The sequence below is a fragment of the Eucyclogobius newberryi genome, unplaced genomic scaffold (assembly GCF_026437365.1).
Source record: "Eucyclogobius newberryi isolate DKJ021-1_F unplaced genomic scaffold, fEucNew1.0.hap1 SCAF_8, whole genome shotgun sequence".
Classification (NCBI taxonomy): Eukaryota; Metazoa; Chordata; class Actinopteri; order Gobiiformes; family Gobiidae; genus Eucyclogobius; species Eucyclogobius newberryi.
The window spans coordinates 15,248,642-15,264,343 of NW_027316500.1; the positions used below are offsets into that span (position 1 = coordinate 15,248,642).

General features: G+C 41.8%; 2 protein-coding genes and 1 long non-coding RNA gene across 7 annotated transcripts; 2 read left to right on the forward strand and 1 right to left on the reverse strand.

The window, feature by feature from the left end:
- Window positions 1-8,443, forward strand: arhgap22a (Rho GTPase activating protein 22a). The gene is made up of 10 exons (XM_072437091.1): window positions 1-222; window positions 2,250-2,446; window positions 3,025-3,112; window positions 3,864-3,992; window positions 4,149-4,356; window positions 4,427-4,559; window positions 4,647-4,720; window positions 5,138-5,259; window positions 5,587-6,505; window positions 6,641-8,443. Exons 1-10 carry the CDS (start codon window positions 189-191, stop codon window positions 6,858-6,860), a joined length of 2,124 nt encoding a protein of 707 aa, XP_072293192.1. The 5' UTR covers window positions 1-188; the 3' UTR covers window positions 6,861-8,443.
- Window positions 7,132-15,522, reverse strand: mapk8a (mitogen-activated protein kinase 8a). Of its 5 annotated transcripts, none has more exons than XM_072437093.1 (12): window positions 15,411-15,522; window positions 11,959-12,125; window positions 11,741-11,870; window positions 11,609-11,667; window positions 11,385-11,523; window positions 10,657-10,822; window positions 10,136-10,207; window positions 9,543-9,725; window positions 9,345-9,469; window positions 9,166-9,229; window positions 8,908-8,985; window positions 7,132-8,726 (listed from the first exon to the last, which is right to left on the reverse strand). In XM_072437093.1, exons 1-12 carry the CDS (start codon window positions 15,444-15,446, stop codon window positions 8,551-8,553), a joined length of 1,395 nt encoding a protein of 464 aa, XP_072293194.1. In that variant the 5' UTR covers window positions 15,447-15,522; the 3' UTR covers window positions 7,132-8,550. The 5 variants fall into 5 exon arrangements, with proteins under 5 accessions (XP_072293194.1, XP_072293197.1, XP_072293193.1 ...); XM_072437096.1 differs by lacking the exon at window positions 10,136-10,207 and adding an exon at window positions 10,438-10,509 and having other exon boundaries at window positions 7,132-8,731; XM_072437092.1 differs by lacking the exon at window positions 10,136-10,207 and adding an exon at window positions 10,438-10,509 and having other exon boundaries at window positions 15,411-15,521.
- LOC140351312 (uncharacterized) lies at window positions 14,880-15,702 on the forward strand. The gene is made up of 2 exons (XR_011925354.1): window positions 14,880-15,204; window positions 15,304-15,702. It is a non-coding gene; the product is annotated as an uncharacterized lncRNA (long non-coding RNA).

Sequence of the window (15,702 nt, forward strand, 5' to 3'; positions counted from 1 at the left end):
CTGACCGGCGACGGTGCTGGTTGTAAGTGCACGCAAATGTGTCTGCGAGTGTGTGAGAGCCGGCGAGTGGAAGATGCGCAGGGATGAGGTGTAGCAGGGCGAGGCACCGGAGCTGTCTGCTGTGTGTGCGTGAACAGTGGGATGCAGTCGAGTCTCTGTAGGAGGGGAGCCGCACAGCAACTGTAACCATGCTGAGCCCCAAGATAAAACAGGCACGCCGGGGTAAGCACCTCCCATTGCTCCATTGGCTTTTATTCTCCCTCTTATCCATCTCTCTGTAGTGAATGTCATTCTTTTATTATGTCTGCAAAGCTCGTCCCAACAGTGTGTGTGTGTGTGTTATGTTTGTATTGATGCAGTATTGTCATTCTATAATCTGATGTATGTGTCGACTGTTTCCATAGTAGTTGATCTGCTTTGTTCAACTAAAGCTCTGCTACTACAGGGTGATGTCATCCACTTTCATGATCCCTCCTTATACCTAGAAGGCTGGGACCCTTATGGGGAGACACTGGGTTGTAGTAAAACATGGCTGCTGCCTCCTTCAATGGTTGGCTCACACCTGCAGTCCTCTTCTAGAAGGTTTGCTTAGTTGTTGCTTGGTGGAGTTGTGTGCAGACCGCTTGAGTTGGTCTGGGGATTGTGAGACCCTTCTTGCTCCTCGTACAAATCACGACAGCTGAATGTCAAACATAGTTCCTCTAACTCGGGTAAAATCCACTTGACTGTGGACAGGAGACACCGCATAGACAGGGCATACTTCTCACATGACGATGGAACTGGAATATAAAAACAAACACCGGCTCTGAAATTAACATGATGCTGCACATAAATACTTGTGTATTCAACAGAGCAGGTGGTTGCCATAGACAACCCACACACCGTTCATATGGATTGGAGAGCTTATTGACAGGAGAGGCTTATACTTGCCTATGAAGAAACTATTCCGAGCAGTTGATCTTTATAAATATTTGACATCAGATACTTACAATGTGAAGGTGGTTTTCCTAATGCACACGTTGTGGTCCTGTCATAAGATGTTGGTCAGGAGAAACGCCTCATCTTCCTCCTTTATGAGCACAGTTGGAGAGGGCAGTGATTTTCAGTCTGCTCACTTCCACGTCATCTCTCATTTGCTCCATGGTATTCTTCTTTGATTAGATTTGCAGCTCTGCTCTTCCTGACCCCTCTATCATTCAAACCAAATGGAGCACCAGTGAAGATGATGTGTTAGCTACTATCTGTCAAGCAAGAACTGTAAACTATTCCTATATATATATATATATATATATATATATATATATATATATTATACCAGGTGAATTACAAAAAGTATTAAACACATTAGAGCAATCTAATATTAAACAATCTAATATTCAATATTTTTATTGCAGAAGGCTCAAGATAAGATAAAACCAAGAATGTATAACATAAAATGTCAATATAAACATTTGACTATCCAAATGCATTGCTGAAGTTAGGCTTTCCAGATCAGAGGCCAAGAGATCACTTTAACAGGTAATTTAAGTATGCACGTGACACTAAGTTACTTGGCTTTAGAAAATAAGTGCTGTCATTTTATATGCTACTGTATATTGCTGTATATGCTGCAAATCTACTATATTCTCTTATTTGACTTATGTCACACAAAAATGAAAAGGAAATGGTATATATAGAGCAATAGACCTCCATAATGTCCAAAAAGGGAGTGTAAATGGGATACATAAACAGAGATTTCAGGCCTGTGCAGATACTGTACCTTCACTGCTGTCCTCAGCAAAAAGCCAGATGCAATTAACAAGGAAAGAAACGCCATTGATTCCTCTCCTCTCTGCTCTCTCTCTGCCTTCTGATAATCTCTCTTCTGCCATATCCCTAAGGACCGCCCCCATACTGTCACTGCCTTTGCTCTATGCTATTTACATGCAGAAGCTAATTTATAATCTATCCTAATAATTGTCCTGTAGATGTTAAAGCATTGCTGATTTGCAGCAAAACTCTTCTCTATGCAAGGAAGCTGAAGCCTGGTGCAGTATGTCTGAACAGTCTTAGTCAACTGCATTAACCAGTCTTTCTAGTTTGACCTGTCATTTGTAGGCTGTGTTATTTAGGATTGATTTGAATGCATACTCTTTCTGTGAACAATGTTTTGTCAATCTCAATTTAAAATCTAATCTTTTTACTGAATAGAGCCTTTTCCACATGGAAGAGTCAAACCTTTTGTTCCTGTGTTTCTTGTGTCTATGCAGCCCGTTCAAAGAGCATGGTGCTCGGAGAGCTGTCACGAGTGTCCAGGCCCTGCTCTCCTCTGGACCAGGAGAAGGCTCTAAAGGCAGGCTGGCTAAAGAGGCAGCGCAGCATTATGAAGAACTGGCAGCTGCGCTGGTTCGTTCTGAGAACTGAAGCTCTGTACTTTTACAAGGACCAAGAGGAGACCAAAGCACAGGTAGCTAGCCAGTAGTCAATGACACTTCACCTCCACTAGAATAATTTTAATTCAACGAATGGACAAAACCACAGTCAGGTATAATGTCATAATGATGTGCACAATGTGGTCAAAATGCAAATGTAGACACGAGATGTTGTTCATATTTTAAAATGGCCCTTGCTACTGTCCATTTGGACATCCACTATTACCCACTTGCCATTAAACTCTACGTGAGATCTTTGCTGCTGCACTGGTAATGTGGTAACTGGCTGCTTGTACAGACACTTAGCCACTGACCTATGACCTCTTGTGTGATGAGGTTGAGTGTGTAAACCAGGAAGTAAATAAGGATAAATAGATAAAGAGATGTTTTCCTGAGTCATTCCTGCCCCCATCATCATTGCCTTACTTTCTTGGATGGCCGCCCAGAGACCTCGGTTCTGAGAGCTTAATAATGTTTAACATACACTACACGTTCAAGTCCACAACCACCAATTGATTTCAGGAGACTGAAAAGCATTGGTGTGATGTTTTCTTCCTGTTTTTGCCTCTCTGTCAGCCTGTCTTTCTCATGTCCTTCTGGGTTCCACTTGCAGGGTTGTATTCCTCTTCAGGGCAGTCAGGTCAATGAGCTGTCTGCCACTCAAGATGAACCTGGACGCCACCTTTTTGAAATAGTGCCAGGTCAGTTTACTCTGAGATTTGGTCACTTTTATAAGACGCCTTTTGATAATTGTCATTGTTTGAAAATATCCAGTATTTTCTAAAATCCTATTTTGCTTTACTTTTGCATGCCTATTTTGATGTTTGAACAATTGGAGTTAAATGAATGGATTAAACTGTGAATGTGAAATGCACACTAAACCTTGAAAGGCATCAGAAACTATACAGAGTAAGAGCCATGACACAGTTGCTGGTGTCCACTGGGAATTGTATCCTTTCTGGGTCATTTAATCCACATACAGCAGTGCACACCACAGCGAAGGACACAGTCACAAATGCTGAGGCCAGTTGCTTACAGAGATGTCTAGGAACTGTGAGATACTTAAATGCGTGCTGTGTAACATTTCTGGTAGAGGAGGCAGCTTTGCCTTGAATTTTGGACACACTCTATCTCTAAAAAGACAAGGTCAAGTTACAGGTCAGAGCTATGCAGAGGTGACCCCGCCCACTATAACAAGTATTTTTGAATGAATCCTGTAATCGGGTAAATGGAACACAGATAAGTTTGAATGCTCCACATTATGGCAGTAGGCAAGTAATCACATCTCCATGGAGGCAAACAGGTGACGGACCCTGGACCAGAAAAGTTAGTGCACAATTGAATACTTATGTGAAATGCTACACTTGATTCTGATCATTTGGGTGTTAAGCATATGCTGCATATCTAAACTGTACATTTTACATTGTAATATTTTTTTATATTTTTTTAAAGGAGTCAGTGGAGAAAAGGAAAAGCCTGGAATAAGCCATGAGTCTTATCTGCTTATGGCAAACTCTCAGAGTGACATGGAGGACTGGGTCAGAGCTATACGCAGAGCTATTTGGGCCCCGCTCGGAGGAGGTAGGATGCTTTTGTCTAATTATTGTATCTTTAACCTTCTTCTTTAAGTTTACTGCTGTTGATTTTCCAAGTATAAAATATAGTCATCAAATGGTACTTTTGCACCAAAACACACTAAATATTATGTTGGTTGTAAATATTTGTTTTGGTCCTCAGGCATCTTCGGACAGCATTTAGAGGAGACAATGCAGTATGAGGCTCAGTCCGCACATCGACATGTGCCAGTGCTGGTGGAGCAGTGTGTCAGTTTCATTCGTGAACATGGACTAAAAGAAGAGGGTCTTTTTAGGGCTCCAGGACAGACCAATCATGTCCGAGAGCTGCAGGATGCTTTTGACCGAGGGGAAAAGCCTGTATTTGACAGGTAACATAAAAAGAAAGTGTTTAGTGCTCATATTTCTGTCTTTTTACCTGTGCTGTTCTTCGTTTAACAGTACCACTGATGTCCACACGGTGGCATCGCTGCTGAAGCTGTTCATCAGAGAGCTGCCTGAGCCAGTGATCCCATTTGCCAAATACACACAATTCCTCTCTTGTGCCCAACTTCTCACCAAGGATAGAGAAATGGTAATTTATGTTTAACTTTAATAAACATAATATAAATACACATACTATATAACTGCTTCTGTAATAATTCAGATATATTTATTTCAGGCTATTGTAGAGCTTTGCAAACAGGTTAAATCCCTTCCTCAGGTCAACTACAACCTCCTTTGCTACATCTGCAGGTAAGTAACAATTTTGATGATCATAGTATTACCCATTTATGGCCTGTAATGTGGTTGGTATTACGCTAATGCACCACAAAAGAAAGATTTGATGTCACTATAACAGACTTTGATAGACACTTTGAAGAAGTAGTTTGAATTGACAAAAGATTTGCCAATCTGTCAATTCTTTGAATAGAGACGTATTCTTCCCACATTTCCCTCACCAAATAAGTGGACTCACATTGATGGACAGTATAATTACATTCCTCCTCTTCCTTCCGCTTTTTGAAAAAAACATTTGCTGACCACACACCAGCAGAAGAAAAAACATGACTCAGACTACCCTATCAATCATTTGAATTTAAATAAATACAAAGCGTGCATGTTGATGAATTAAAGTCAGCAGTCATCACTAAACACCTTCCTATTTTCTAGGTTCTTGGACGAGGTTCAGAGTCATTCAAATGAGAATAAGATGAGTGTTCAGAACCTGGCCACTGTGTTTGGACCAAACGTCCTTCGACCCAGAATGGAGGATCCTGTCACAATGATGGAGGGTTAGTAATAATATCTAATACATGTACAAGTAAACGCCTCTCCTTTAACAGCTCCTTAAACCAGAACAAATCTGCCATCTTTATCTTTATGGTAAAAACACTGTTCAAGGTTTATTGGACTTAGATACTTAGATACTAAAGGATCAAGACCATTGCTAAACTGGTCAAGTCAAGGTTAATTTAGTCTGATTTACCGGTAAGTAGGTTTTTTTTCCCACTCGTACTCGTTCAAATTAGCTTATTTTAGAATCATTTAGTAGCGGGATATTGAGATATTTGAGAACTCTCTTTGTTTATGTTCAAGTTATGTTTGTGTGTTTACTGCAGGTAGCTCTCAGGTCCAGCACCTAATGACCGTTCTGATCAGCGAACATTCTAGGCTTTACCAAAAAGTTCAGCCTGAACCAGATGCTAAAACACCTTCGCAACCTCAAAATACTCCCCCTGTTCCACGTGGGACAGCTGAGTGGCTGCCCCAAGAAGACCAAGAGACGCCCTCTACTTCAGAGCCAGACGCCACTCATGATGATCTGCCTCAATGTGCAACAAGCTTGGACATTAAAACTGAGGAGAGGTGTAAAAAGAAGGACATAGTCGAGGAAAAGTCAGAAAGCAAACATGATGGGAAAGTAGGGAGCGATTTGACTGTGAGTCCAAGCAAACAATCCAAGCCATTACCCACATGGAAGTCGTCACTGAAGGGCGGGGCAGCATCTGGAGGCCCAAGGGGTAAAATAGGGGGGTCAGCTGGAGATGTGTCTGCAGCAGGAGGCAGTAACTGGTTGATGAACGGCTTGTCATCCCTGCGATCTCACAGGCGAACTACGTCGTCTGGGGAAAGACTAAAAGACTCCACTGTTTCACTTAAGGATTCAGATGAGGATTCTGGGACTAATTCATCCTCGCTGAGCCACAGAGCTCTTCCAACCCACAGACTGTCAGCGTACGACAATGTAGCACCGTCCAGTCTAAGCTTGCCTGCAGATACCTCCTCTCTGTGGACATCGTATGAAATCTCACTAGAAGAACCCAAGGGCAGTGATAAAGACGCAAAAGTAGGACAAGCTAAAGACAAGGACACAGAGGTGAAGGACACTGATAATGTTGGAGAGACAACTGTGAGCATTACTGTGAATGAACCGGATGAGCCAGACTCAGAGAAACAGGAGGGTTGTAACGAGGCAGTGAGTGAGCTCAAGCAAGAGCTGAAAAATCAGAGGAAGAACTACGAAACACGCATCCGCAAGTATGACCTTATTACTTTTTATGTTTTATGCTAGAACATTGTGTGTCATAAAGAAACAAACGCTATTCGTTTTTTTTTTTAAATGGGGACACATTTTGCAACTACAGTAATCATGCTTTTCCCTTTCTGACTGAGGTTGGAGGAGTCCTGCTCTAAATACCAGACGCAGGTGAGTCGGCTCGAGGAGGAGCTGGACCAGGAGAAGAAGAAGCTCCACATGTTAGAGATTCGACTCAGGAACTCCGAAAGGGCTCATCAAGATGCAGAAAAACGCAACATCCTTCTTCAAGAAGAGATGGAGGACTTTTTTAAAACACTGGGGGACCTGACGACCGGAACAGCGCGGACAACCTAAACCAGGCCTACATGTCTTCAGGAGGTCTATAGGAGCAAAGATAGACCACTACTGCTGTACTACTACCATTGTGTCCTCTAAGCGGCCATCTTGTGCCTACACTGATTAATGCTGGTGCAAAACCTCAACTGGACCAAGCATTTGTTTTAAAATGATGTTGCTGTTTTTAACTTATTAGCAAATCTTTAGAATATCACAGAAAGCCTTGACATGAGGTACAATGTGTGTGTGTGTGTGTGTGTGTGTATGTCCTAAAAGAAAAGAGAAAACATTAGACATTGTAATTGTAGTTATTTATTTGTTGGGAGTTAAAAGGTGACAAGACTGCATCTCTAATGCACGGGACATCATTGATCTGTTAGTGGGACACAGGTGGCCTTGGTAAAATACAGGTTCGCTTTGTTGTCAGTGTTGAGCACGTTCATAATTTACACTAATGGGACTTCCTTGTTTCTTCCTCATGTGACACAGATTTTGAGCTGCGTTTGAAATATGAAAGAGACAAAAAAGGAAGCCACTACACCTCCCAGGATTCCACTGGGTATTGATCGTTTGGATCAGGGTCGCTCCTAAACGAGCATGCTGACTGTCTGAGCCAAAGGATAATATGGCAAATGTCTGTTTCCTGGATCTCAGAAAACATTTATGTACATCTAAGCCTATTGTAAATTTGTACATATTCGCTATTCTAAAAAATTATATTGCACAGGATACTATAGAACAAAAAATGCATATAAATAGTACAGTACATACAAACGGACATCTCGTAGCCTGAAATAAATAGATACATAAATAAATACCAATGTTGTGTCTTGATTTACAGTACTGACTGCAACTTCATTAATGTGTGTGTGAGAGGTAGAACTAACAAAGGTGCACCAAAACAAAATGACTGAAGGGATTAAGGACACTTAAATGAATAAAAAAAAAGTGTTGAAATGAAATCTGCCAAAACAAAAAGTGTCTGGTTCAGATTAAGATTTTATAACAATCTTCAGTTCAGTCATTCAAAGAGTGGTCTATATTAGTGTCACAGCGCATCACAATTGAACATACATTCACCCTGTTCTTCCTGACAAAAAGATTCCTCAAGCTGTTAAAACATGCGTGTAGCAAACGTGTGTCATTGTCCATACACACAATCCAAATAGACGGTCATTTGGAGGCTTGCTTTCTACAAAAAGAAGCTCCAATCTATTTGCATTTGGCTGTTTTTTTAACATGAAATGTGCTTTGTCAAATTTACTGACACAAAAATAAAAAATAGATTCAATCAACCGTCATAAAAATAATACAAAAAGCAAACCTAGTAATTTGGATCAATACTCATAAATGAATATTGAAGTAACAGCAGGCTGTGATGTACCCACTGTGCAGTTGCACCTTAAAAACAGCATGTAGTTTATACACATTTTTTCTCTTTCAAAACATACATCATAAGTTCACATTAAAACCTATTGTGATTCTTCTTTGCAGCAAAAATACAATCATAATTATACATTTTAAAACCACATCATACAGCAGGAGAAGAGTTCAAGACAAACTGTACATTAACAGTGCACCTCTACAGACTAAAAAAACAACACATTTTTGGCGTAAACCGTGCCCCGTTATACATGTGTTATACATGCATAGGTTTAGACAGGGTTTGTTTCTGTGTTCGTGTGTGTGGGGATACTATACGTGGATATTATCTGCAACAGGCCAGAGCACCAAGTGACGTGTGACTGTCCAAACTGCTCTCTGTCTCCGAGGTCATGGTGGGGTCACTGCTGGGGTCAGACGGCTCTGTGGACATGGACGACACATCGTTGACTGAAGAGGAGGAGGAGGCGGGCTGAGGGGGGCTGTCCACTACTGCTGCACCTGTGCTGCGAAAAATACATGTCAACACATAACGCTTTTATTAAAAGGCAAAGGAAGGTGTCAGAGTGAAATTTGACGTCAAGATGTATTAACAAATATAAATGTAAAACTATCCATGAAAATTATGTTCTAATTACATTACATTACAACACAGTACATCCATGTTCTGCTGAGGACATACCTAAAGGAGACGGCTGGCCTCTTATAACGCCATTTCTATGCCATTCTTCCCAATCATAGACTTCTTTATAAATCAGGTCTGCAAAAAAAAAAAAGGTTAAGTAACAAGGCCACTTTTAATTACCACAATGACAAATAGTTTATGGTTAAAGAAAATAATGCAATTAAATCGGGCAAGCATGTTATAACCCTAAAGAAGAGCTAATGATTTTTGTGGGTCAAATTGTATCACAGCATTTACTCATTAGTAGTGACTGACCTTTCCACTCTTCCACCGTGTGCTCTCGCTCATCCAGCTGTTTGTCTGGGATTTTTGGAGGCGGCTAAAGACATGGAAAAAGTGGGAAATATTATTAGACATCATACATAACTGTGCACATACATATTTATTTCCACATCCATATCAAAAGATCACAAGATTTCAAGTCTCCTACTTACAGCTTCGACTTCAGCAGGATCGTACCAAACATTGATATAAGGATGCTTTAGGGCCTCGTCTACGGAAATGCGTTTGGAGGCATCGATCACCAACATCTTGGACAGAAGATCTCTTGCTTGGCTTGCTAAAGATAAAACACAATGATGCGTTGAGCATAGTGTACTTTGTCAACATATACATTAAATGATATTGTTTACCTTTTAGCTTGTTGTGATCTGAATCAGCCGGGAAGAGAACATCTGGGAAGAGCTTCTCGAAGGTGTAGCCCGCGTAGCGAGGTCGGTTTTCCACATACGTCCTGACTGACTGATTCAGCTTCATCATGAACTCCTGGGTCGGGGTGCCAAGTTGCTCGATTACCTTGTTCCACTGGTCAATATCTATGTACAGCCGTTAAGGTAGTAGTAGCAGAACATCGGGAGAGAAAAAAAATACATTTCCTATGACGCACCGTTGACATTTGAGCGTCTTTACCTTCTCAGACTGCAGCAGTACACAAATACACACACAGTACCACACCTATGTCACATGACTGACATGGTAGAGGACATACACACAGGGCTACGCAGCAGATATGGTGCATTCACTTTAAATAACTGCTGCATTTTTAATTACCTGACACTAAGCTGTGTTGTTTCATACTGCTCTCATAACAATGACATTACAATGATCAAGGACGTTTTGAGGAGACAGCAAAATGAGAAGAGGCCAACGATATCAATTCAATGATGGATTTCATTTGAGGGAATGAAATGGTGATACGATGATCAATCAATGATGGGAAGGATACGATCGGTGCCAGGGAACAACACACTTCCCCTGATCATCTCAGCCACAATGCAGCCGACAGACCATACATCCACTGGGGAAGGTGTGCACATGACAAGGAGGTGAACGTCATGCAAACAAAAGAATAAAAAACATGACAAAATATAAATTAATGGAACAAATGTGGAAATAACAGTGTTACAAATGGAGTGATCACGCAAAAGCAAAAGAGTGGTGAAGGTCATGATAAAATGGTACGTGCAAGGCACCGCATTAAGAATAAAATACTTAAATGCCACAAGGTCTTAAAATACACAAGGATACAGTCCCTTCCTGGGAATAGGATTTTATGACGAACCATTTCAGCCAGTATGCAGCCCACAGACCATATGTCCACTATTGTGCATAATGGTAAATAAAGCCAGAAGAGGTGAGAAAAACGCACATCAGATCAGGTTAGTTTTAACAGTTAGTGAGCATTTGTTGAAGATTTAAAAAGAGCGACAAACAGGGACACGGTTAGAGACACAAATGTTCACTAACCATTGGCCTGATATCCCATGCCCAGGATCACTTCTGGTGCTCTGTAGTAACGTGTGACCACATATGGAGTCATCAAGAGGCCTGTCGCCGCTGTCCGAGCCAGACCAAAATCCAGAATCTTCAGAGTGCAATCGGATTTCACAACTATGTTACTGGGCTTCAGATCCTGAGGACATAAAACGAAGACCCTTTGAATATGCTCAACATTTTCATACTGCCGCGGTTTATTATTTTCTAAGAGGTTTAAAGCTAGTCCAGTTTATTCATTTTTTTTCCATTTATGCATTTACACCTGCCATGAATTTTCATTAGGGATGTCGAGATTATTCAGTTGAACAATAATCACAATTATTCAAGTCAACTACAAAGAACTTAGAGAAAAAGGTGACAATTATAGATGGATAGAATCAATAAGTAAACCTATATGCATTTTGTTTTCATCTGGCTGTTTATGTCACAATAGTATCTTTACTTTATCATTCAGAAAGTTTGATTTAATTAGCTGGTCTTTTACACGAGGAATGGTAACATATTAGACATTGGGGAATGAAGAAAATTAAGTATTCCACTTTGGTCATGTGTCAGTAAATCGTGAATAATCGTTAAACTGTGATGTTTCTTCCCACAATAACTGTAATACAAAACATTTAAATCGCGACATTCATAGTTTTGATCTGTCCTTGTAACAAAGTTCTCTCATCACAAAGACACTCCTCCTCAGCTCGTACCCTGTGAATGATGCCGGCGGCGTGGAGGTGTTTGATGCCACACAGCATCTGATAGAGCAGATACGAGAGTCGTTCATGATCCAACTCCATCTGAATGACCTGGCATAGGTTTGCATCCATCAGCTCCATCACCAAATATCTGCTCAAACACACATTGTTCACACGTGTGCCAACGCTTCCGCAAGAGTCAAAAAATAAAACAACAACGGGGAACGGTTACTTACACATCTTGGAATTCTTCTAAACATTTTTGTGGCGTGAATACATTTAATAAGCCAATAATCTGCAACCAAAACATGTCCAATTAACTCGCTGACCAAGAATCAATGAACACGCAATGACGTCATAGTACTTACATTTTTGTGATTGACATATTTCATAAGAACTAGCTCTCTGTAAGCGCGTTTGGCATGAGTCTGATTTTGAAAAGGTCGGCTTAGCTTCTTGATGGCGACATTTCTTTCAAGTACCTGGTCATAGGCAGAGCTAAAAGGGATGACAAGTCAGCGAATGTGTAAAGTACAGAGGAATACGCAAGACAGAAAAATATAATATAATAATATACACAACATACCAGACGATCCCTTGTGCCCCTGAGCCAATAGGCCTCAAATTCTGGTACCTCTTCAGCACTATGAATGTTGAATCCCCAACATCAACACTGTAAAACTCCTTCTCTCTCTTATTTTTGTTCATTGTGAATTCTTCAACTGCAGCTTTCTGAGCATCAAAAAATGTTCTCTGTAAACACAAAAAAGATAAATACAGCGGCTGATTAACGGAGGTGCATGAGAAAATCAAGTGACAAATTGAGAGCGGATTAGAGAGAATCAAGCTAAATGTCACACCCTAAACTCAGCAACTCTGTGACAGATTTGATACTATCAGCAGGAGTGCCAACAGCAGGCCACAGGAAGCGCTTATACATCTACATTTACAAAGCCACAAAAATAGAAGCATTTAATATTAGTACAAATGACAGAAACAGATTTGTGGTGAAACAGACTATGAATAGTAACTCTTGTTTATTGCGTACATAAAACCACACGTTACAACTACACTCGTGTGTTTTCCGTTTTCCAGGCGCTCGGCCCATATCAGGGATATGATGGCCGGAACAACTAAATGAGTCAGAGATGCGCGTCTGTTGCTTCAGAGTCACAGATACGTACATAGCATCTTCTCTCACAACATCAAAAATAGATTTTCAGAGAAAGGTTGACAATTAAATTAAGAGCCTGACATTATCTCATGTTTTCTCACTTAAATAAGCAAAGTGTAAGCCACTGTATTGTTTTAAGATCTGGTAAATGATATTATCATTATTATGGTATAAGGAACATTACTTATAATAATATCATCATTTACCAGAGCTTTAAACCTTTGTATCACCCCTAAAATGATTTGTAATATCAGAAGTCACATTCCTCAAGACAAACTACTCCCATGTGTACAGACTTAACACGATTCTTATTAATTGAATCACTGTTTGGAAAGCACATCCTTGAACTACTCACAGCTCCCAAATGATCAACTACAATAATCTAGTTCCATCCACCATCAGCTTTATAATAACACAGTGGGCCTTCTGCAGGGACAAACAAATCATGTCAGATGCCTGCACTGTCTCGAGCTAATGATCAGATTTAACCCAGTAGAAGCTCTCCTTGCTCCTTCTGGCTCCTCAAACGCACAAATCACAACTGAGTGACACCAGAAGAACACACACACTCTGCCGTGTCCATGTTGCACCACAAAGGTGGACTGGGCAGATTATGCGCAACGTTACATGACATTACGTTGAGGCAAAGCGTGCGCTGTGCTAATCTTTGTGGGTTTGAGGATCCCGAAAGACACTGACACGATCCGCGGCTCCGGCCACAATAAATGGAGGTAGTCGTACACGGGATGGCCTAGCGCAACATCAGCATTGGTGCGCAATCGGCGTGTGCCTCAAATAGACAACGTGCTCGTGAACGCTTTATAACGCAGAGCCAAGGTGAGTCGATTATTACATGTAATTGCACTATCCCGACACCGAAATAACCTGGTTGCGAACGTACAACACGCACGAAGGCGAAAACGACACGACCCTCCCCCACGGCCAAACAATAAGCACGTCTGAGGAGCAGAGGTGCGAATCCTCATCTTACCTCAAGTCACCGAATCAAACTATCGATCTCTCCGCCGGTGTAAGAGCTCCGAAATGTTACAGAGTGCCGCACTACGCGCTCAAACCGATCCGGGATGATGATTTATTCCGTTGTGCAGCTTAAAAATACATGACCTCACCAAATTTACTTGCCTACGTTTCCATCTGGCTGCTACTGACAGGCCGGGGACGTGAGTGCGCACGGGGCATGCGTCCCAGCGCCGCGTCACTCACTACGGACACACCCACCACGTCCATATCGCTGCTTCCGCTCGGCCTCCGCGCACTGCCGGGCCTTGGAGCTACACCATGGAGCTACGCCATGGAGCTACACCATGAAGCTACGCCATGGAGCTACACCATGGAGCTACGCCTTGGAGCTACAACATGAAGCTACGCCATGGAGCTACACCATGGAGCTACGCCTTGGAGCTACGCCATGGAGCTACGCCATGGAGCTACACCATGGAGCTACACCATGAAGCTACGCCATGGAGCTACACCATGGAGCTACGCCTTGGAGCTACAACATGAAGCTACGCCATGGAGCTACACCATGGAGCTACGCCTTGGAGCTACGCCATGGAGCTACGCCATGGAGCTACACCATGGAGCTACACCATGAAGCTACGCCATGGAGCTACACCATGGAGCTACACCATGGAGCTACACCATGAAGCTACGCCATGGAGCTACACGCACTAGATCACCTGCTAGGAGTTATTATCAGTAAGACGAGGCGTATCACTTTAATGTTGGTTATTGGTAAGTATATTCATGAAAAATAAATGTGTTTAAAAATAATAGATGGGTTTAAAAAATGTTTTATTGATATTATATAATATTTCTGTGCATGGCCATAGTTTATATTTTCCTTAGTATAGTATATAGTAGCTCAGCTCAGCTCAGAATTGGCTACATTGCATTCACATTGATTGTTATAATACATTATAGTGTTTATGTGTTGTGTTATTAAATATTATTAAGACGTTTTCCTCTTAAAAGGGATGTAAATGACATGATACATCCAGGCTTATGGATAAAGACTATAAAACCTTATGATTTCCAGTGTTTATCCCTTTTAAAAAGGTAGAGAGTTTGAAATATAATTAAATTGCAACACATTTTTTGCAAGGAATATTAACACTATCCTGTTTTCTATCTACCAAATGTCATTGTTTTGTATTAGAGAAAAAGTGGGACAATGGACAGTGGCCCAAGTGGCTGTGCAGAACAACCAAAAGAGGGACAGGTAGTCAACCTATGTACAGACATTTTCCAATGTATGTTTTAGTCAAACAACAACAACAAACAAAGAACAACGATGAAGTAGATGGGGTTTATAAAGAGGAAAACATTGCAACTGAATATGTATATTTCTGTGCATGGCCATTAACGTTCTTCTGGGACTTTTTTGTACCCTTTTCTCTATTTCCCAAAGAAGAAAGTCCCATATGCCTACACTGAACACACACACTGGCAGTTGTATTGCCATCGCCCAGGGCGCACGTGTAACTATAGGCTACAGCACAGCCCATGACAGACATTGGACGCTGCACGCATCCTGTGCAGTGGTTGTATACTATCTCACCATTCAGACTTCAGCCAGCAGTGAGCGCTGTATGCGGACCTACACCGCGAAGACATGGGACAGTGGAAGGACACAAGGTAGAATTACATTAAGTTAGAGCTGAGTTGTTTGAATTTTCACCGCAGCCTCCTGACAAACCCCTCGGATGACTGTTATTTATCCTTGTCCCACCGCAGAGATCCCGGGGCCTGCACAAGGTAAGCGCAATATACGGAGCTGCTGGGGGGAAGCGGCGTCCCGGCGCAGACTCCCGCAGCGACCCATCTACTACCAGTCCTCTTACCCCGTGCTGGAGGAGAGCCCGCAGTGTTATGATCATTATGGGGGAGCAGCCCTGCAGCAGCCAGTCCTACGCAACCCTTCGTCCTTTTGCTGTGTAGCGCACCACCACCACCACCACCACCACCACCGGGGATCCACCACACCTTTGGGCGTCAGACGGATTAGTTCAAATCACCGATCTCACACCGCGCGCTATTGGTGGCGTTGACCTGTCGCTGTCAAACCGCAAAAAGCAAATCCTATTAAGTGTTTAGAGAGAAGTAGCCAGGCCCAAGAATAGCACCAAACACAGG